General features: G+C 40.3%; 2 protein-coding genes across 8 annotated transcripts; both read right to left on the reverse strand.

Annotated features, from left to right (window-relative positions):
* Positions 1-871: 871 nt before the first annotated feature.
* On the reverse strand, positions 872-7,397 carry atf7b (activating transcription factor 7b). Of its 3 annotated transcripts, none has more exons than XM_030730014.1 (12): positions 7,266-7,397; positions 6,093-6,154; positions 5,756-5,852; positions 5,477-5,604; positions 5,246-5,383; positions 4,996-5,153; positions 3,814-3,910; positions 3,572-3,691; positions 3,262-3,411; positions 2,707-2,880; positions 2,431-2,536; positions 872-2,284 (listed from the first exon to the last, which is right to left on the reverse strand). In XM_030730014.1, the coding sequence occupies exons 2-12, from the start codon at positions 6,138-6,140 to the stop codon at positions 2,055-2,057; spliced, it is 1,446 nt and encodes a 481-aa protein (XP_030585874.1). In that variant the 5' UTR covers positions 6,141-6,154; positions 7,266-7,397; the 3' UTR covers positions 872-2,054. The 3 variants fall into 3 exon arrangements, with proteins under 3 accessions (XP_030585874.1, XP_030585872.1, XP_030585873.1); XM_030730012.1 differs by having other exon boundaries at positions 2,707-2,895; positions 7,266-7,393; XM_030730013.1 differs by having other exon boundaries at positions 2,707-2,895; positions 5,258-5,383; positions 7,266-7,389.
* A 274-nt stretch (positions 7,398-7,671) lies between these two features.
* On the reverse strand, positions 7,672-20,295 carry larp4ab (La ribonucleoprotein 4Ab). 5 transcript variants are annotated; one of them, XM_030729599.1, is made up of 15 exons: positions 20,155-20,295; positions 17,591-17,729; positions 15,450-15,690; positions 14,770-14,906; positions 14,103-14,206; positions 13,899-14,009; positions 13,501-13,554; positions 12,811-13,026; positions 12,484-12,587; positions 11,739-11,933; positions 11,576-11,627; positions 11,235-11,396; positions 11,023-11,141; positions 10,732-10,921; positions 7,672-10,200 (listed from the first exon to the last, which is right to left on the reverse strand). In XM_030729599.1, the coding sequence occupies exons 2-15, from the start codon at positions 17,643-17,645 to the stop codon at positions 9,829-9,831; spliced, it is 2,112 nt and encodes a 703-aa protein (XP_030585459.1). In that variant the 5' UTR covers positions 17,646-17,729; positions 20,155-20,295; the 3' UTR covers positions 7,672-9,828. The 5 variants fall into 5 exon arrangements, with proteins under 5 accessions (XP_030585459.1, XP_030585456.1, XP_030585457.1 ...); XM_030729596.1 differs by lacking the exon at positions 20,155-20,295 and adding an exon at positions 19,469-19,965; XM_030729597.1 differs by lacking the exon at positions 20,155-20,295 and having other exon boundaries at positions 11,739-11,930; positions 17,591-17,735.
* Positions 20,296-21,270: the final 975 nt, after the last annotated feature.

Raw genomic sequence — 21,270 nt, forward strand, 5'->3', positions numbered from 1 at the left:
GCAAACTACTAGTTACTTGGATGGATGTGGTTATATATATTTTTTCTAATCTCCATTGCTGGGAACTAATTTCTGGGGAAAATTTGGTGGAAGTAGAAATGAGTCACTTTTCAAATGAATGTGGTGAGACTGTTAGCTAACCTATTTTGACAACCAGCAGTAAAGTCAACACCATATTTAGAGTTGTGTTTCTATCAATGTTCCAAGCCCAATATTTATTCTCCTTTAGCTTACTATTACAGAGGCACAAAGACCAATGAACTTTCAGATTCATTAATTTATTTTATTATTTGCCCAAGACAACTTATTCATTAGTTGAGACTGTACACAAGTAATGTATCCCATCTTGAGGCCTGAGTAAACTCTTTCCATCATACAGATTCCTCCAAGACATTTTTCCCATGTGGTTCCACTGCTGATAAACGCTTAAAGACTATCCTCTTTACAAATTAAGGGGATGTACAATCACGTGATTGGGGCAGGGGGTCCAACATTCCCACAGGGCAAAATAAAAATCTTAAAACAAAAAAAACATGGTATAAAAGAGTAACAAGGGGGGAAAAAATATGATAGTCTTGGAAGTACAATGTCATATAAAATAAGCTGCATTTTAAAACTTGCAATTAAAAAGAAGCACCGTGCACAAGTACTGGGGCTACTTCATGATACGAGACGGCTCGTCAAAAGTTGGAACGCACACAAGACCAGGACATCTGTAACTGTACTAAAAATATGCACTAGATTACAGAGCTCATTCACTCAAGAATACTTATCTTCACATTTACTTTGGTCACCTCATAACTTTAGCTTTCAAATCGACCAACCCCCCCCCACCCCCCACCCTCACCCTCACCCCACCCTCCCCACCCCCAGCAGCTGGGCTACACGTGTCAGCCAAACGCAAGAACATCCATGTTCAATAGAAAAATATATTGCACTAGTCTTTCCTGAACAGAAATGCGTGGGTGTGGAGTTTAAAAATCTATGTTTGATTATCATTTAAAGGCCGTCAGAGAGATGAACCTTTTCAAGTGTGTTACATTAGGACCGAGGATGGAATCCTTACACAACAAGGACAATTTTTGCATCGATAATGTTACAGAACAGAAGAAAAACTGAGGAAAACAGTAAATAGGATTAATCATAAACAGTGGTAATCTTTAGCCTTAAATAATCCATGCAGTCAATAGGGTTTGATACACAGGACTAACATGTCATCCATTCTAAATGGGTTGAAATACATGGTTTACACACACACACACACACAAAAAAAAAAAATAGTCAGGCACACAATCACGGGGTAAACAGTGTACACATCTACAAGTTGGTTTGCTAAGAACTCAGCTGACTAAAGCAACAAGTGTAAGAACTCAAATGAGAACAAAAAAAAAACAAATGACCAGGGTGAAAAAAGCTAAAACAAGAAAGTAAAAGACACTTTCCAAGCTACCGTGTACTGCATTCAGCTAGCCAATCTCTCCCCAGTCTTTCACTGCATTAGCAAAACATTATGTCAACAACATGTATCAGGCATAAAAATATTTCCTTACGCATGAAAAATACAAAATATCTTACAGAAAATTTGCCAGCCTGGGAAAGCCAAAAAAAAAAAAACTAAACAAAACTCATCACAGCCAGTGTGTGGGAAGAAGGTGACCTGAATTGCCTTTGTGAAGGGAAATTAAAATAACTGGTGATTTTGATGTGAAGACTTTCCATTCATATTTTTCTTTCCCAAACGTTAAAACCTTTTCCAAGTGTCATAACTGAACAAGAACTTACCCCAAACCCTGCAGAGTGAGTGTTTGTCGTGTGATTCATATTTACATACAGAGAGTGACAAAGCTTCAGTGAAAAGGGAGACTGCTGGGAGTGGCGGGCTGACGGAGGCACTGTGCCATCTCTTTGTGTGATTATCGTCAGCTGCGTGTGGGTGCGGGGGATCTTAGATCGGGATGGAGGATTTAAGGGCAGCTCCCTCTTTTCAGAAATCTTTGCACGAGTCCGACCTCCGAATGCCACTCGAGTTCGTTCTGGCTATCAGTGTCTGCACATCATCTCGGGGCTGATTGTGGCTGCGTTGCCATGACAACCCCGCCAGGCTGGCCCGAGCCCATGCCGGCCAAGACCGACATGGCCACCGCCTCCGCAGCGCGGACGCTCAACCCGTTGATGGTGGCCCCTGGACTTGTTGCCGAGGGTGACGGCGCGTGTTGAATAACTGCCGCTGGGGAGCTGATGGGCTCAGTGGAAGTATCCCTGGAGGTTTCCTCTCCTCCTGCAGCTACAGACAGACAGAGCAACATTCACCCTTAGAGAGGTGAGCGAGTAAAAATAATACATTAGATGGGATGAGGTGACAGATGAATCCTGGCACAAGTGACACAGTACAAGAAACCTGATGGTCAGTTCATTATCTTAACTGGTTACCTAATAAAGCTGCCTTCTTCTGCATAATAGTGACAGGGCAGTCCTTGTGAGCCAGGAGAAGCTGCTTCAGCTGTGCCACCTCATTCCTCAGGTGGGTTACTTCATTCTAATGGCAGCACAAAAAGAAATACAGCACATAAATCATGCCCCATTCTTACCATATCACCACGGAGACCAATTTATGACTGTGAGGATGCTTAAATGCTTGACACACACACACACACACACACACACACACACACACACACACACACACACACCCTGGAGATGACTCACCGTGAGGGAGACATTCATGTTGGCCAGATCTTCTGCCTTTTTCTCCAGAGAGTTAACCCACAGCTTTCGCTTTTGCCTGCAGCGGGAAGCAGCCGCCCGATTCCTTTCCAGAAAACGCTGCCTCCTCTCGTCAGGGTCCATCTCTGCTGCTCGCCGCCGCCTGCCCCCTGTTGGCTGAGCAGGGGACACCTGGAGAATGAGGAGGGGGTAAAAGTTGGCTACTTGCAAACCCAAATGTGATCAATCAGTAGAGGAAAATAAAACAACTGCAAGAGACACTTCTGACATTTTACACAATGGTAAAAATTCACAAGTAGCAGACCGTTTTGTGCACTTAAGTGTCAAATTAATGCATCCAAACCTAAAACATTTAATCCTATGCTCATGCTTGAGCACAAATTTTGACAATCCTGATTTTTTTTTTTTTTTTTTAACTTCTTCTGTTTAATGTCATTAAAAATTTTGTCTGTGATAACTACAGCTGTTAGTACTGAATTTAATATGGCTTATGGTCCTAGCTATAGGATTAGATAGCTTGGTATGTGTACTAATTACCTGTGGTTGGGCAGGTGATGGCGCATCAGAGTTTTGAGTGGGCTGCTGGCTCTGTTCCTGTCGCTGGGGAACAGCAGGGATGGATCCTGACCCCCCACTGGCGCCATCTTGTGCTCCTGGGCCCTGATGAGTTAGAGCTGCCTTCAAACGCTAAAAGGACATGGAGACAACAGCCCACGCAGGTCATATAATGTTAATCACACAAAAATTGCTTTGTGTACATTTTATTAAATGTAGCATAAGTTTACATAAATATGAAGTGTTTAGCCTGCAGCCTACAAAACGATGACAGTACGACTGATGCGCTCACCATCTTTGTCTCAGAGTGAAGACTATACCCAGATGGGGAGGATGAACCACTGCTAGCCCCTCCAACAGGCGGTCCTGGAATCCCAGGGATGTTAGGCACTGTGTTCACTGGCCTCGCAAGCTCCAGATAGCAACAAATATCCATAAAGTGGAAGGGAGGGAAAACCCAAAAGGATATGGTAAAATACCATCCAAGTACAATTTGTTGAATCTTTTTTTTTATGTTTCTGGAAAATAGCTTACAGATATAACTGAGGTCATCTGCACAGGACTGGGCAGGAGAGGAACTGTCTGTCCATTCGGGAGGTGCCTCACCAGTGGATATGAACCTGTGGGCGAACTGTTGACGAGAGAAGACACTCATAAAGGGACGTTTCTTCACTGTGTTCCCACTGACTGAGCAGAAATCGAGGACCGGGTTGAAACAGTGTTTTACTTTTCCAATGAACACTTGTTTATGAGATAACTGTACACAGCTTCTCAAGTTCCATAAGCAGCAAGAACATGGCACCAAGATTATATTTCTCAAAAGTAAGTCTGACTTGAGGAACAGGGGTGTCTGGAGAATTGGGGAGGTACAGACCTGCAGGACTGTTACCCTTCTTTAACGCCTACTTCACTTGTCTTAATAGACCAGGAGACATGCACTGATAGAAATCATACCTCAACCTCTTTAGGAAGTAGAAAAACAAAAAGATGCATTCAATTATCCTTTTTGGACACATCGCTGCAGTGTTTTCCACACACAGACTTTAGGTGGGCTTGACTCATTAGCAATTTTATTCAATGTTTAATCTGTTCCAGAGTAGGATTGATTTAGTGAAAGATATCTGCCTCCCTCTCTAATTAAAACTTCAGTTATTATGTCCCCTACCTGCAGGAGTACCATGTCTGTGTTGTGGCAACTGTTGATGCCATTAAACTGCCTCTCTAAGGAGTCTCAATCCCATGACAGGAAGGAGCCCAACTCCACTGTGTTGGTCTGTGACTGTCAGTAGTCCTTTTTCTGCTCAGTAGATCGACTGCAAGCTGCAAGACCACTCTAACTAGAACCTGCAGCAGGTTGCAAACTCATTCATGTGCTACTACACCAAACTGCAGAGCAAAGCAAGGACTACAGCTGCTAACTGTAGTCAAAGTCTACAGATAAAGAGACTCACTGGAGAGGCAGCTATTTATAAAGTTTTAGTTTTGTGTGTCACAAAATATTTGGCAGTTGAAATACTGGTAGAGAAACAGATAATTTGTTAAAGAAAGCAATGGTAGGCTCTCTATTGCATGAAAAAACACAGCAGCCCCTGTGATGGATGTAATTATATATTTTTTTTAAATCCAGGTGTGGAGTGTGAAAGGTACTTTATGGCTCAATAAAAGCCAGACTGATAAAGGCAGACTTTCTACTTAACAGGAGCAAATTAGTTTTACCCAAGCTGTCTGTTGGAGGGCGGCGCTTGTGTGATGACAGAAGTTGGAGATGGCAGCGTGGGGTGTAGTTGGTCATTACTCAGGTGAAGGGGAAGAGAACCCGGACGTACAATAGTTGGAGTGGGAGCAGAGCTCACTACGGGCTTTGTGTGGATCTCCTGTTAATAAATTAAACAAAACGACCATTTATTTTGTGCTCATTAACAATTTTTACCTGCATGAATGAACAGCAAATTGCAACACATTGTACCTTGTCACTCACCCGTGAGTCTCCGCTGTTTTCTGACATGCTGGATGAGGAATCAGGAGTTCCAGGAGGAGAAGAGTCAACTTGTAAAGGACCTTCGTCCTCATCTTTTACTTCAGATGGTGTTTGTAGAGGTGCAGCCTTAAAGACCAAAAGCAAAAATGAGAGGATGAAGGCTTTCAGATTTTAACTTATAAACAGTACACCACTCCATCAACAGTAATCCTTTCTCACCGGGTTTTTTGTCCTCTGCTCATCTTCCTGTGCTTTGCAAAACTCTTGTTCAAAGGAGGTGGCCAGCTCATTGAAGAGACCAACCTCCTCACAGTTCTTCAGAAAACGTGTGGGGGTGGGGGTCTGGTCTGTGGGATGGGGGATGTGTCAGCATTAAGGGACAGAAATATCTCCATCAGACACACACTATTATAAACTATTCATCTATTAAGAGAGCTGAAAACATTCTATTTCCTCAGTTCAGCTTAATTTAACAAAAACAAACAGCGATGCCATTACCTGCAATGATAACAGAGTCTGTCCTGGCAGGACCAAATTTTAATGTCATTTCATGCTTGTGTTTGTGGACTGACAGATGGTCTTCATTTGTGAATCTCTGCAAAAGATGCCACACGTAATATGTAAAGAATTTAAAGAACAACTCCAGTCTTTTCACTATGCTGCTGATCCATGACAGTTTTAACCCTGATGTGAGATGAATAACCCCTTGTTTCTACTGCTAAAGCAACGCTTGATCATAGTCTGAGCTAAGCAGGGCTCACTGAATGATAACAAAAAGTAGGCATTCAGCTTTCTATGCTTGTTTTAAAAACAGATATGCCTTGAGGAATCATACCTGCCCACATCCAGGGGCAGTGCATACGAAGGGTCGGTCATCCGCCATCTCAGACAAATGTTCTGTTAAAAGACAGTAACAAACAGAGTAATGTCATCTAATTTATCAGGCAATTAACCAGCTGATGCTTATGTTGCCAAGACACAAATTATATTAAGGCCATAGGTATGGTACTACCAGATGTTATTACAGTGATCTACATATTGATCTGTAACTAGATTTAGACTACTGAGTGATTTTCCATTGAAAAAAACAGCTGACCAGAAAACACTCAGCTGTTAATATGGATTATTCAGATGTTAATTTTTTTTTTTTTTTTTTTTTTTTTTTTAAAATCAACCTACAGCATTAGTTTCCCTATCATGAATGCCATGCACCTGTTAAGAATTACAATCTAAATCGCCATTAATTACATGTGCTTGCTCATCTGTCACCAAAAACGCGTATACCCCCCGGAAAACCTAATCATACTAACGTCTGAATAGGAGGGACACAGGCCGAAGACTGTGGGCCTGTTTGGAGCATTTCTTTAGACTCGGTTGGGTACGATGGGGGACTAGTGTTCAGCGATGAGGCAGCAGAGCCAAAGAACCTCACCATGCAACCTCCACAAGATATCATCGAGTCACTGGCGTTGGCTACAAGCACTGTCGAGGTCGTCCGGCTATGTAGCTAGCTATGAGATTTAGGTTACATACTGTAGACATGACACAAAGGTTACCAATCCATTGTTGGTTAGCTATAATGACTTTATAAGAAATGGGCCGCAAGGTAGCATATCCATATCGCTAAGCACACCAAACACTGTTTTCCAAAGCCTGACATACGTGACATTATAACGAACATGGAAGCTAACACTAAAGAAACTCACTCAAATTATCAGACGTCACGGCACGTCTAGCAAAAAGATGTTTAGTGCAAGTAACATCATCTAGCTGAGATCGTGCTAAGTGCTAGTAGAAGCTTCGTTAGCTTGCCTTCTAAGTTACACTAACACGGCCGCCAAGTTAGTAGCTAGCCCTGCATGTTAGCACGCTAATGCTAAATAGAACTCTGTCCACAACCCAAGCCACGATTGCACACTGCGCCGCATGCTTTAAGAATATTCACACATATACATTTATAATATATCACATTTAACAACGGATTTTCTTAAACATACCCAAAACCTACCCCACGTTTAAACTGCCTCTTCAATCCCCCCCTCCCTGCTCCGGACAGCGCTGCTGTGCTGCTGCTTGGCCGTTGTTGACACTCTTGACACTTCCATTGCCCAAATACCGCGAGAGAACTTGGCAGAGTATTACGTAACAGGATTGATCTGGGGTAGGGTGAGTATAGATGTAATGCCAAACGGATATCATTGAATCTTTACATATGCCCCGACTTTAATCTGAATATGCCGTTATGTCAGCCTTATACATTATATTCCGCTTTGTTCGCGTCAAATACCAGCCAAAGCGCACCCACTAAAGACTGCAAGCCAAATGCGCCTACAGCAGTTATATAATGTTTCCGGATGTTTACTTGGCAGATGGCATGCTAAAAACCTTGAAAAGATATTTTCAAAAGAAAACCATTTAAAAAATAAACTTTTATTTTTTAATACTTCAAGCTAGTAAAATGTTCAGCATACAAACAAAAAATTTAAAAATTCAAGCCCAGAAAAATCATGATTCTCATCCAAGGTTAAGTTACCAAAAACATTTTTTATGTTGGGGGGGGGGGGGCACAGTGACATAATGGACAGTCAAACCAGCCATAGGCCATCTGCTGTGATTATAACTAAGTTACACATTAAACTGGAATTTTTGTTGCCACAAAATAAGGTTTCCAAACCTAAACTTGTTCAATACAATTTTATGCCTTTATTGCCTTTTTACAATGAAATTAAAGGGAGTTTGGTTTGATAACTCCTTGTAGTCTGATTCACAAGAAGCATCTCATTCAGCTGCACACACTAAACTGTTTCACCAAGAAAAAACAAAAAACAAACTGATTACAAGACAGAATCTACTGCAGTGTTCAGCCTGTTAACTTCTGAATTGTAGTTATATCTTAAATTATACACATTTCTATTTGTAACACCTTAAACTAACCATATCAGAAACGAAATCCCAGCACAAGTTGAGAAATTGATCTTAATACCCTTGTGTCATCTGTAATAACTCAAACATTATTGAGGCATGAGCTGCATTACCATAATCTAACTCCTTATAAACAGATCAGTCTGCACACCAAAAATACTACAAACATGAATATCATGAAGAAAAACAGCTGAGAATATAATGCAAAAACTGAATTTGCATACGCAAAGAAAACAAATACATATGTCAAAAGAATTAAAAAGTGGTTTTAGATACACAAGCTACATCATCTGTTTTGATGGGACGTGTGACTCGAGCAATAAAATGCTACTTTTAAAATCAACATTGAGGAGGAAATGTCTGCTCCCCATCCCTCAAACCATCCATAACATTTTATCCATAAAGACACAGGTGTTCACTGAGGAAAACCTGACTCAGCATAAACTCTTCCACTCCAAAAAAAAAAAACCCTACATGAAACAATAAATGCAGGAACCACAACCAAAGTTAGCAGACCAGCCCCTTTAAGTCACTTTACAAATCAGATGCCAGTGTTACTAAGATCTGATCAATCGAGTTTTTCATGCCTATGGCCACTAACCCTTAGCATTAGTAGGTTATTTGGCCAGCAAAGCCTATGGATATTTATGCTTGATTAAAAAACAAAAACAGTTTAGATAAAATCCAATAAAAATGACATGAGACTATACTACTTATTCCAATGTTAGCAGTACTAATTTTGCACAACAGAAAATGATTGCAAAATACAAAACTCAATAAGGATTACAAGCCCAAGGCAATATTTCACCAAGATTCACCATTTGCAGAGCAAGACTTTACAAACATTTCTACAAATATTGCTACTCCAACCTCCCAAGAGTTCATAAACCCGCTCTGAAGTTGAACATGTCAAGTCCATCCATCTCCGCTTATCTGGGGCCGGGTTGCAAGAGCCTACGCCTTGTGACGATAGGTGAGGGTAGGAACGTAGATCGACCGGTAAATCAACAGCTTCGCTTTTACACTAAGCTCCCTCTTCACCACGATAGACCGGTGCAGCGTCCGCATCACTGCAGAAACAGCCCCGATCCGTCTGTTGATCTCCTGCCCCCTTCTCCCATCACTTGTGAACAAGACCCCGAGATACTTTAACTCCTCCACTTTGGGGAGGAACTTGTCCCTGAGCCAGAGAGGGCACTCCACCCTATGTCAAGTCCATGGCAAAAATAATTATATTCTTGATTTCAATGCAAAATAACTGAAATGCTGAGAATGATATCAAATGTACCTTTGTCCTTTCTGTTGATGAAAGGTTACTAGTTTATCAGATTACTTGCATGTAAAAAGATAGACCTCATTTTTTTCTAAACCACAAATGTAGATGCCACAAATTCAGCACACGTATGGGGCATCTCTTAATATGATGGTGACATCACTTTTAGCAAAGCATGTTTTATCACCAGAAACACTGAAATCCATCCATGACCACATTTTCCTAAAAAGAAAATCTATTTACAATCTTTAAAATAATTTCAGCACTGCAGTAATCTAAAGAGATTTGACAAAGTCATGAAATATAGGGATCTGTCTTTATATATTACACATATATACACATATTTTCTGTTTTGAGTTCATTTTCCTCCCTTTAATTACTTTGGCGAACTTGGAGGGATATTCTGTTCTTTGCCACTGCGTCTGGCTCCTCGCTGTGGGGAAAACAGTTTGCCAGTATTCAGGCCCTTCTGATGCTCCCGAATCTTCTGCCCCGTCTCTCTGACTCTGATTTGGCCAGTTCCCCCTCTGAAGGAGCGCGATGGTTGCCGAAAAGGCCGTTTATCTCCACGTTTCTCTGTAGTCTGTCTGCAGTTGGAACGAGGCTCCTCAACCCTGTTGACCTTGAGCTCCTGCAGGGGTTGGCTGGCTGAAGAAGCAGGAGAAGGAGAGGGAGAGGGCACCTGTGTTGGCAGTGGATCTTTGGCCCGCTTCTGGCACACCTCTGCATAGCTGAGCTTTCTAAGACCCTGGTGAAAGAAGAGTGAAAATTAAAAAAAATCAAGATAGCAAAATACTCAATTTCACTAAATTTGACCAGAAACATCAATGGCATATAAGTAAACAGCAGTGCAGGGTTCTGAGAAGTTTTTATTCAATATTTATGAGTTTGGTCAGGTTTTAGGCTCTTGTTGCTACAAGCAAGATGCAGTGTCCACAGAAGGAAGGGTTCTCTGTGTGTTATTCTAAAACAAAACTTTCTAGATGTGGAGTGGAAATATCCTTGATCACAACCTTTTTCGATGAAAGGTATAACTGATGCCTCTGCCTGGTTTCTGTATTTGATTTGACATGTAAAGAAATACCTAACAAACCAGAGGGGTTAAACCTACTGGCAACATATGTTTGACAATTAGATTTTCTTTCAATTTCCACATAATACATTTTAATATGTTTCCAATGTAATTGGCTACAACTCAAAGCCAAATGCACCAGTCCAGGATGTAAGCTGATGCTGCAATGCGGTATAATGTGGTACTCAACAGGAAACGAGTCCTTACCGGTTCTGATGTTGGAGTTGTGGGAGATGACAAGAGTGTTTCTGTAGAAAGGGTCTGGCTGCAGTTGGAGGGAGCATGTTCTGAAGGTGACGGAGGGTGATCTTGTGTGGATGAGGAGATTTTTCCCTTCGATTCAGGAGCGTCTTCCTTTACTACAGGAGTATCCTCTTCTTTCACTACAGGAGAAGCACTAAATAAAAAAAAAAGAAAAAAAGAGAAGTGATTAGTCAGTTTTTCCATGAATGGATACCTCTGTAATTCACTGATGTATTAGCTTGAAGCAAAGGTTACCTTAAGACTGGTGGGGTTGTTGTCTGGGGAGACCCAACAGCAGGTTTAGTTGGGGTTACAGGATCGGGTTTGCTTACAGGACCCTCTGAGATGTTTGTGTGAATGTCTTTGCCTCCAGACTGTAATGAGAATTAAAGATGTGCATTTGTACTTTTAAAGTTTTTCTGTAGAGTCTTAAATGTAGGAAGCACAAGAAGAGGCAAAATTTTCACCTTGTTCGTCACCTTCAGGCCACGCACAATATCAGAAAGGCGCATCTCAGGCACACTTTCCTCCTGCATGCTGACCACAGATCCCGGCAGAGGAGGGAAATTGGAAGCTGCCAGGTCAAACTTTGGATGTGAAGACTTGGTCTCTGTTACAGGGACAGGCTTCTGCATTGGATTAAGAAATAAAACTTTATTAAAAAAACAAAACAAACAAACAAAACAAAAAAAAAAACACACAAAAAAACAGCACACTAAAAAACCCATACAGTAGAATGCAGTCCTGACAGACAACTTTTTCAATAAAGAGACTGAAAAAAAGAAAGAAAAAAAAAAGGCAGACTGACCGTGGTATGCTCATCTTCCCTTTTCCTCCTCATGTTTCTATGGGTGCCTCTTCTGCAAAAAAGCAATACTGAAGTTATTATTTTTAAAAAAAAAAAAAAAAAGGAGGATCACTACTAACTGCATACCATCTCTATAATGTTAAACAGGATTATGCTAACTGACCTGCCACGTCCAGCTCCGCTCATATCTTTAAGGTTGAAGGAGGCTAGAGAGATTGGCTGTGGTGTGATGCCAGTTAGGGTCCCTGATGTTTGCAGGGCCTGTAGATGAGCTGGACCACGCACACCATCCATCTGGGTCCTTGGAGCAAAAGAAGGGTGCATATCTCCAGGCCTGGGGTGATCTTTTAAACGACTTCTAGGTTCACACAAAGGATACAAGTTTTACTACATAAAGTTAGCTGTACCACAAAAGCACAGTTTTGTAGGATTGTGCACATTTTATTAACCAAGACAGCGAAAAACAAAAAAAAAAAAAAAAAACAATGGCAAGAAAGCATGTATTCATTAGTTTGTGCCTCTAAAATATTTTAAAGACAGGTTGACAATACTTATTTAAAAAAAAATGTTAAGGATCAAAAGTGGTTAGGACACTGCTGAAAAAAGGAAAACAAACAAACAAACAAAACACAAATCATCAAAACATCCAATGAACCCTGGAAGGACCAGTACCAACAGCAGTCCCAGTGAAATGAATGTTAACATTACCATCCTCAGACAGAGGATTTAACCACCTTCAAAGGGACCATTTTCCAATTACTGTTGGAATCCTAAACAGATTCTCTATGCATTAAAGGGTCTCACACAGTATATAATAGCAGGTCTAGACCGTATCTAATGAAATGAAGTTTAATTGAAAGTGGACATTATGCCTAAGAATGTGGGGTTTGGATCATTATTGCACCTACCCATTCCTGTTGATAGCAGTATGTGTGTTGACTGAGCTTGAATTAGCTTTGTAGTTCCCAGGATTGCTGTAACCATTCATGAATCCACTGCTGGGGAAAGGTGCCTACATATCAAACAGAAAGAAATGTAATGAACTCCAGGGAAAATAAATAAAAACAAAAAAAACACTTTGACACTTTGAACAACTGCTTAGCTTCTGTCAGCTGTAAGTTGATAGAAGCTAAAAATATTAATTACAATGGAGACTTATTAACAGCATTTAAAAAAAAAAAGTTTAATGTAGCAGCTTTAAAGAGATATTCTGAACAGTATATTAAGGTTCTCACCAATGGCGTTTCAAAATAAGGCATGCCTGAAGGATTCCAGGAGGGAGATACTAAAGGATAAACAGGGTACTGCTGCTGAGGGCTGTACATCTGCTGCATATAGACGGGCGAGTCATACGGGGCCTGCAGCGGGGCACGCTGACTGTACACGCCTGAATCCTGAATGCTGCAGAAGCCATTCTTTCCAAAGAATGTGTTAATGGCCTTAATGCGAGCCTGCAGTGAAAATGATAGAGACAATTGATATTGGTAGCATAATTTCCAAAGTACCCATGTAGCTCTACTGTCTTTAGTCCCCTCAGATCTCATAATCTCACGGTCATTAGGCCATAAAACACTGCACTGACTAGGAGGAAAGAAATGGATTGAGGAGGTGGGGAGGGAGAGGAGAGTAAAGAAGAATAAGGGGGAGGAGAGGTACAGCATAGAAACAGAGATACAGATTTAAAGAAAGCTAGTGAAAAATTCCACCCAGTTAGCCACAGTGCATATGGGTCCTTCCAAGCGCGATACTGATCATCACTGGGGTAATACGGCTAAACATATCTATGGGTTTTCTGATAGTTTGGACAAACACCATGAGCTGGCAGCATATCTAATATAAAGGTTTGCTGAACTCCATACTTCTGCCTACTTTATAACCAATAAGCAGCAGCAATTCAGCTAGAGATAAAAATGTGGGTTACTTACCATGATTGGTTTCCCCTTGAATGTTTTAACTTCCTCTCTTAGGTACCTGTAAGCCTGAGGGCAAAAAAAGAACACCAAATCTCAAGACTGTTAAAAATGTGGCAGAAACTTTCTGCCCTTTCACACAGAACCTTAATGAAATATCCAGTACTTTAGAACTGCTGCATCTTATAACAGATCATAATGATAGAGTTTGCAATTCAAACATCTTACAAGACAGTTATGAATGTTAACTTCCATAAAAACAAAACTTTATAAAAAAACTGAAAATAGCAACCAGTATGAGTAATTAGAGTAAATATGCCATGTAATAATACAATCTTTAACTGGTTGTATAACCCTAAAATTATACAACCAGTTAAAAAAACAAAAACCCTCTGGTTATTAAGGGGACATACCTGTAGTGCATCCATATCTGATTGAAATGTTATGTACCAGTTGCTGTTGTGTGCAAACTCAGCACTTAACAGTTTTGGGCAGTGTTCACTCTTAAAAAGAGCCTCAATTTCCTGTGAGAGGAATCCAAGAAACATGTTAAACACTTCTAACTGGAAACACAAAGCTTACATTGCTCCCCTAAAGTCAGCATGAACACTATTTACCTCAACTGGGGTAGTCTCTGGCACTTCTCTCAGAATAATGATGCAGCGACTGTGGTTTGGTCGAACCTTCTTGCCAGTTTCATCAACTTGCACCATGGGGGAGGCTGCGAGGAGGAGAAAAAAAAAAAAAAATCATTCTGCAAAAATGGGTTTAAAATGTGTTTTTCCAAGTCCATACAATATAACTGAAAATATAACTAAAATATATATAATATACATAAATATAAATATAATATATATGTAATATCTGTGCAAAAACATGTTGCCACTAGAGAAGAACCCCATGAACTATTTTAAAACTGGCAGACGCTGCAATGCAATTATCTTATGATGGGTAAATCCACCACAAACTAATCAGCAGAGTTAGACAAAAGTAATGTAACAAGAACTGTAATAAAGTTTTTACTTCAAGAATAAGTAAAGTATTATTTGTAAAATATAAACAATGGGCATGTTCCTTTTTATTTTTAGTAGTGGAGCAGGTAATTCTCAAAACAGTCCTACATTAAGACTACTTTAGTTTGAAAAAGCAGGGACAGAGATTCCAAGTTTTAAGAACTATTCCAGTTCAAAACTTTGTTTTGTTTTTTTAAATAGATGCTGACTAAAGTAAAGTATCAGCCAATTTATCTGAAGTAAGTACAAGGAAAAACAGCAGTATTTGTACCTCGCAGTACATCCAGAATGAGGTCCATGTCAGTGGTAAGAGCTTTGATGTTCTCCATACAAGCAAGTGTCCAGATAGGAACAAACTGATCACCGTCCATCTGGGATATTAGGTACAGGTCCTTGGAGAGGTTCTCTCTGCAACACCCAAAACATTGGACTCTGGTCTATAACTTTTTCTGCTGTAAACAAACCCCTCTATGCTTTATACATCAATTGTCTTGGATCTTGGTCCTCCCACAATGTTAAATTCATTTACATTAGTAGTATAGAAAAAGTCATTTATTAACCACTTTTGTGGTTGATATTGTCAATTTAATGCATCGCACTATAAATGATTTATTTAAGTTTTTTTGTCTAAGATGCATAGAGTTTGAAAATACTAAGATATTTCAGGACACTGATCACTCCTGACCTGAAACACAGTTTGCACAACTGAAACAAGATGAAACACTGCAGTGAGGCCAAATTAGAGACTTCAGATACCAATGACTCAACATGAGAATATACTTCAATTAGAGGTTACATGGTTTCTTACAGTTATGAACCAAAGTAATTTCAGTTATTAATTACTGCTGTCCCATTAAGGCAATAATCCATTCAAGAGCAAATGTCTGTGTTCCACAAATACATCACACTTACTGACAAAATATATTTAAATTATGTTCCTACACCACTCACCTAGAAAAGAAGAACTCAAGACGTTCCTTTAGAGACTGTCTCAAACTCTCTTCAGACATCGGCTGTGCCTCAGGCACATTATCTATGGTGGAGTCGCACTGCGGGTCAGAGGCTAAATACTCCTGGTCAGACGGATTGATGTCATTCACAATGTCTGTGGCTACAGGAGTATAGTCAGCAGTGCTGTCCACATATTCACTGTAGTATCCTTTACCTCCTGAAGAGGGAACATCTGAGTATCCTAAGACATAAAAGGTAAACAACAGCAAAGCAATAAGTGTCACATTAAAAAGAAAATAAATAAATAAATAAAACAAAACAAAAAACTAGAGCACTGCCTAGCGGGCCAAATTATGCCCGTCACACTGGAATAACCCCGTTCGTTGTCACCCAGTTATTGAGTGGACACCATTTTTCTAATTTTAAGTAACAGTGGCCTTGATCTTGACCCCAGTAACCCCATATACAATCCCAACCTTGTTTTGGTCATAAGCTATCAGTGAAGTTTGGTAAGTGTAGGCCAAAAGGTTCGAGTTATTGAGTGGACACTTCAATGGATGTTGCCCAGATACCCACCCGCCTGCCATGGGTGATCACAAAAGACATCTTGTCTTTCAACAGCCGTATAATAATAAAAGGCTCTAAATCACAACCACAAAAACAACAAAAACATGAATACTCCAGTGATCCCTGACAGCCAAAATGTGGGAAAGCAAAATGTAGTACAAGTGTGATTTCAAATTAGCCCAGCTACATGGTTATGATATGGCATGTGAATACCAGTTAACGCAAGGGCCCATGTGCATTTAAATTCTGGATGATTCTGCATCTCGGCTCAACATGGAAGCAAACTGCCTTGGAAATTCAAAAATCTGATCGCAAGACTTGAAAAACAAATGATCACAAATGCTGCAGTAATCAGTAGGCATAGAACAAGCCATCGTATCAACAGCCATAATAGCGGTCTTCCCAAAAATGACATCACAGAGGGTGCTACTTACACAATCTAGCTGTTGAAATCAGATGTGCAAGTGCTTCAGACTTGGCACAGGGTTTAATAAAGGAAATAACAGTTTCTCTGTCAGTTTGAACAGTGTGAACAACAATGCAGAACTCAACCTCCATATATGGCTTCCAAAGGGGGAGGAGGAAGACAAAAAAAAAAACAAAAAACAAAAAACAAAAACTCACTTGCTCTTCAGCACAAAACTGCAAGACTGAACTTCACTGAACAATAAGAACCAGATGAATATGGGATCACAGCTTTATGGACAAGAAGAATGAAGCCAAGATGCATTTGCTGGGCTAAGATGGTGTCTAATCTGAATAGCATGAACTGAGCCAGTAAATGCATGGGCCCATTGTGCATTTACTGTCTTGTATGATTATATGGCACTGTGTGAGTGCAAAAGATGCCATTGACCCAAATGCCTTAGACTACCAAAATGAAACAAGACTTCTAAAGTCAGGGAAGAAAGTGGAGTGACAAAAATATCAAAAACACCAGATTATAACCGAGGCATTTTTAAGAGAAAGGTAGAGCAACACACACACACACACACACACACACACACACACAGTTAAAAATAAAGGAGGACAACAACAAAAAAAAAAGGGCAACAATGCTATCCTCCATGCAGAGGAAAATAATTCTCATTAAAAAAAAAATTAAATAAAGCTAAATATAATGTAGTGGATAACTAAAGCTCTGTCAGTAATGACTTTTGTTGCACTTATTTCCTACTACTGGGTCCATACAGTGAATATTTCATTTTCATCATATCCTACTGTGCAACATGTGTGCACTGTACGAGGGTGTAATTTTGATAATTTTACATTAGGTAACATTACACTGCGGTGTACTCACATCTGTTGACACTAATGCACAAAACAAGGTTTGGCCTGTTTGCATTTACTGGATACTCCCAAGGACAAGAGTAGCAACCTAGCAACTATTTCCTCATACAAGGTCTATCTATAATTACACTTTACACGTCTGTACTTGCCACAACTCAGCTCCCTATTCTTTAGCACTGCAACAGAGTGGGTGAGACAGACGTTTGGTCTGTACTGTATGACCATATAAGAAGAACTAACCCCCCCCCCCGCCCAAAAAAAAAAAAAAAAAAATTTCTTCTGACCTTCAGTCATTTCAGCAGAAGGAGGGCAGGTATGGAGCCATGGTGCATTGTCCATTTCCACTGGGCTCTCATTCTGTTGGGCAGGGATCTCCTGCCACACTTTGGCATTGGGGTTCAGACCTGCTCCCTTTGTGGTAACCTGCATGATTATCAGGACAGACAGAATATTCAGAATAAACAGCCTTTTCCTCAAACAATGCAGTTTCATGAGAAGAAATTGGGGTGTGTGTGTGTGTATAAATAAATAAAAAACATACACACACAGTCTTGTGTAGTGTGAAATGTAAAGTATTTTAGTGTATAAACTTAAAAAAATTACACCATAAAACTCTGGAACAAACTACCTTTCAACATAAAAGTTAAATCTAAGCAAATCTTTAAGTCAAAATGCATTTTTGTTAAACAAAATGAGAAGCATTGTAGAAAGTGGATTTACTATATAGTTTTTAATTGTCTCTCTTTTTTTTTTTTTTAGATAAAGTGTTAAGTTGATGTGATGGTTAAACAACTGTGTGTTGCCTAGCATGGGTTCTGTCACATAAACCTTTAAAAAGGTAAAGTACAGAATAATTCGATCCTTATGATTACTTTTAGTGCTCCTTATTCTGGTACTTACTGCACTCTGATATGTATTGGAGTGAAATATAATAAATCAACTCATTTAATAAATCGCAAGCTTCAACTGTCACAAAACACTTGTGCGCTTTCCGTATATTATCCTTCATACTATCAAGACAGTCACTCAAGTCCTAAATAGCTCCCAACTTCAAACCTAATTCAGCCAATCCAATGAATGAACGCAGTTCATTTGAGATCGTTTAATCCGGCTTTGCAAAGGCACCGACTCTTCACACACAGGAGAGCTCTGGGGTAGTACTACTACTCAAGCTTTCTGACACGCATACACACGTAAAAGCCTGCTGAATTTTTATTGGCTTCTTTATCACCCTTGTCCCGCCTCTCAGTAGCTCACATGCACCCGTACATGGCGCAGACCCGCCTCAAGGAAGGCATGACTCGAACAAGGTAGTTTGACCTGTCATCCATTGTAAAGCCACGAGTGTGCAACATTCAAAAGTAGATAAACACCAATAGAATCTTAATCTACTTACGATTCAATATACTATCCCAAATTATTACAAAAATCAGCAGCTCCCGGTTTACAGAGAAACACCAGCAGTACTTTAGAGGGTCGAGAGGAGCACATGGCACCGACGTACCCAAGCGCTTTCAAACACGCAACTAGTCACACTGCTCTTTAAGTTCGCTTAAACAATATCTTTCTGGATAAAAGATGTGTTGTGATCGATTAACAAGCCACCTCCTGTATGTTTTCTCTTCTTTTTACAATGAACGCCCGCGGCTCGCAGTGCCATGACCTTTATCACGGGCTATTCGGCTACAGTCGTGCTAACGTTTAACTCAAATCACGTGCCATATTTACTTCAGTTCACGTGTAATACAACTTTAAAAAGCCACGTTTAGTGGAATATGTGGTAAAGCAACATCACCAGTCCAACGTGTTCGTAACTACGTGTTAGCAGAATAAAGTCGTTGATGGGTGTCCTACCGTAATGCTGCCACATGTAACAAGTGACACCACCAACAGCCATGTTTCGCTAACTAGCGCGTGTTTACTCGCACGCCAGTTAAAACCGGTGACTGCTAACCTAAGCTAATCTGTTTGACAGGTTGACATAATGTAAGAAAAGTGCCCACATGGAATAAGAAACTTCGCGAAAACCAAGTGCAGGGTAACCAAAAACAGAAGCACACAGGCAATGGAGAAACTTCAGACAGCACGCGTGTGTGAAACCAGAGAAAGGACGCAAACAGGTTGCCGCTCGTTAGCTAGCGTAAGGCCTCCTCAAAACTCACCATGCTGATTTGATCCTCTCCGTATGTCCTCGTCGGCGTCGGAGCAACAATGGATCAATTTTCGTGTGAAAGTTTGCTATTAAGAACTACTGTTCTATTCAGAGTTCCAGACCTTGGGAGTCTACGTTTAATTAACGTCCCCAAACAAACGCGGCAGTAAACGACAGGTCACGCTCCAGATCCGACGGCACGTCCGCGCGCACGAGACTCCTTGGGATCTTTTATCTTTATGACACTCACGACCTTTTCGCTGAATCTATTTTTTTTTTTTTAACAAGCACTATCCATTTTACTAAATTTCTTCCATTCAGTTCCTCATCCCGCAGGTCAACTTCGCAGCGCTCCTCCAGCGTGTGACAGTTACGTCCCCTCGTCTTCGACCGACCGTCCCGACAGGCTGCACTCCGCCTCCACAGCAACAGCAGTGCATAACAACCATCTGCGACCTCAGGAGACCGCAACAGCCTTGAGTTGGCCTTCAGAGTGTCTTTATAATTAGTTTGACTTGTCACACTAGTAAAAGTAGAAGTGAGGCGAGTTTAAAAAAAAAAAAGAAGTCTGCAAGATATAACAGTACGCAGGTTGGACAAATGCGGGATACCGGGCGAAGTTCACCTACATAATTAGTGGGTGGAACTTGACCCGGTGCAGCTCCGGCACGACAGTACTGATAGAATCATGCTTACCGATAACAGATTGAATCAGCGCTACTACAGAAGTGATTTCACTTGTGGCTGATTAGATGTGCATTTCAATGGATATCAGTGACCTCATGTAATTTCACCGTTGCTCTGTCCACCTTCAGCTTACGTGTTGTTTGGGTCAAAGTCTCATGATCACTCGTGGCCGTTTCCTCGGAAACTACAATTTATTGAGTCCGTGTCCTGTAGAGGTCATTGTTTCTGAGATTTAACTCAAACCAGCCTCAGCGAGGAGGCCGATTTATTTTATGAAGTTCATTATGAGAACACACGAGTTCAGCCCAGTTTATATTAATGTTTTAGGTATTAAAAAAAAAAATCATTTACCATGCATAATCTTTCGAAAGCAGCACCGATTACACAATACGGTGTAATCAGAGGATTACTGATTATTGTGAATAGCTGGACGTGAATAACTTGAGCTTATTACACATTATACTGCAGTACACTTCTAACTAGGCAGCTCATTCTCTGTCTCTTGACAATACTTTCTTTAAAGATATAACTAAGATAGATATGTGATATGTAGAATCACCATATACAAGTATCATTAACTAAATGCTGCCAATACAAACAAAGGCAGCAGAATTTTAAGCATAGTTTTAAAGATAGAAGGCATTTTATGAAAGTTTGACCTTGAAGAAGAGGTCAGGTCAAATGTGATATTTTAAATCATTATATGGTACTTTCTATATGGCGACAATACACACTACACGTCAGAATCATGGTTTCTAAGTTATAAGGCTTTTTGTCAATTTCTGAACAATAAATCATTAAGTTGACTTTGAAAACTATGTAAGCCAAATTTTAATGGATTGTTACCACTACCCTCCTAAAAAGTTCTATCAGAATTCATTCAAAACTTTTTGAGCTATTGTGTTTACAGACAGAATGACACACATGCATACACACGCTACCAAAAACGCAAGCTCCTTGTTGGAGGCAGCAATGATCTGCCTTTTAAACCCCCGGAAGCTCCAGTTAAGCTGAACCCCTTCTAAACCCCAGCTAAGCAAGACAGAAAGGATGGAAAAACCCATATGAGTTCAACCAGAATAAATAAAAACATCTCTGTGGGAGTGCAGTGTCTTGGAAGTAGCA

Source organism: Archocentrus centrarchus, chromosome 5 (assembly GCF_007364275.1).
Source record: "Archocentrus centrarchus isolate MPI-CPG fArcCen1 chromosome 5, fArcCen1, whole genome shotgun sequence".
Classification (NCBI taxonomy): Eukaryota; Metazoa; Chordata; class Actinopteri; order Cichliformes; family Cichlidae; genus Archocentrus; species Archocentrus centrarchus.

Bases quoted from the DNA above. Each gene is read 5' to 3' on its own strand.
- atf7b (XM_030730012.1), bottom strand. From the start codon at position 6,140: ATGGCGGATGACCGACCCTTCGTATGCACTGCCCCTGGATGTGGGCAG. The intron at 5,605-5,755 runs GTAATGGCATCG...CCCATCCCACAG, and splicing joins AGACTCTGTTATCATTGCAG to ACCAGACCCCCACCCCCACA. The intron at 2,285-2,430 runs GTAACCAGTTAA...GTCTGTCTGTAG, and splicing joins GAAGAAGGCAGCTTTATTAG to CTGCAGGAGGAGAGGAAACC.
- larp4ab (XM_030729595.1), bottom strand. From the start codon at position 17,735: ATGCAGGTTACCACAAAGGGAGCAGGTCTGAACCCCAATGCCAAAGTG. The intron at 11,397-11,575 runs GTCAGTCTGCCT...AATCCAATGCAG, and splicing joins GGGAAGATGAGCATACCACG to AAGCCTGTCCCTGTAACAGA. The intron at 10,922-11,022 runs GTAACCTTTGCT...TTTTTTATTTAG, and splicing joins ACAACCCCACCAGTCTTAAG to TGCTTCTCCTGTAGTGAAAG.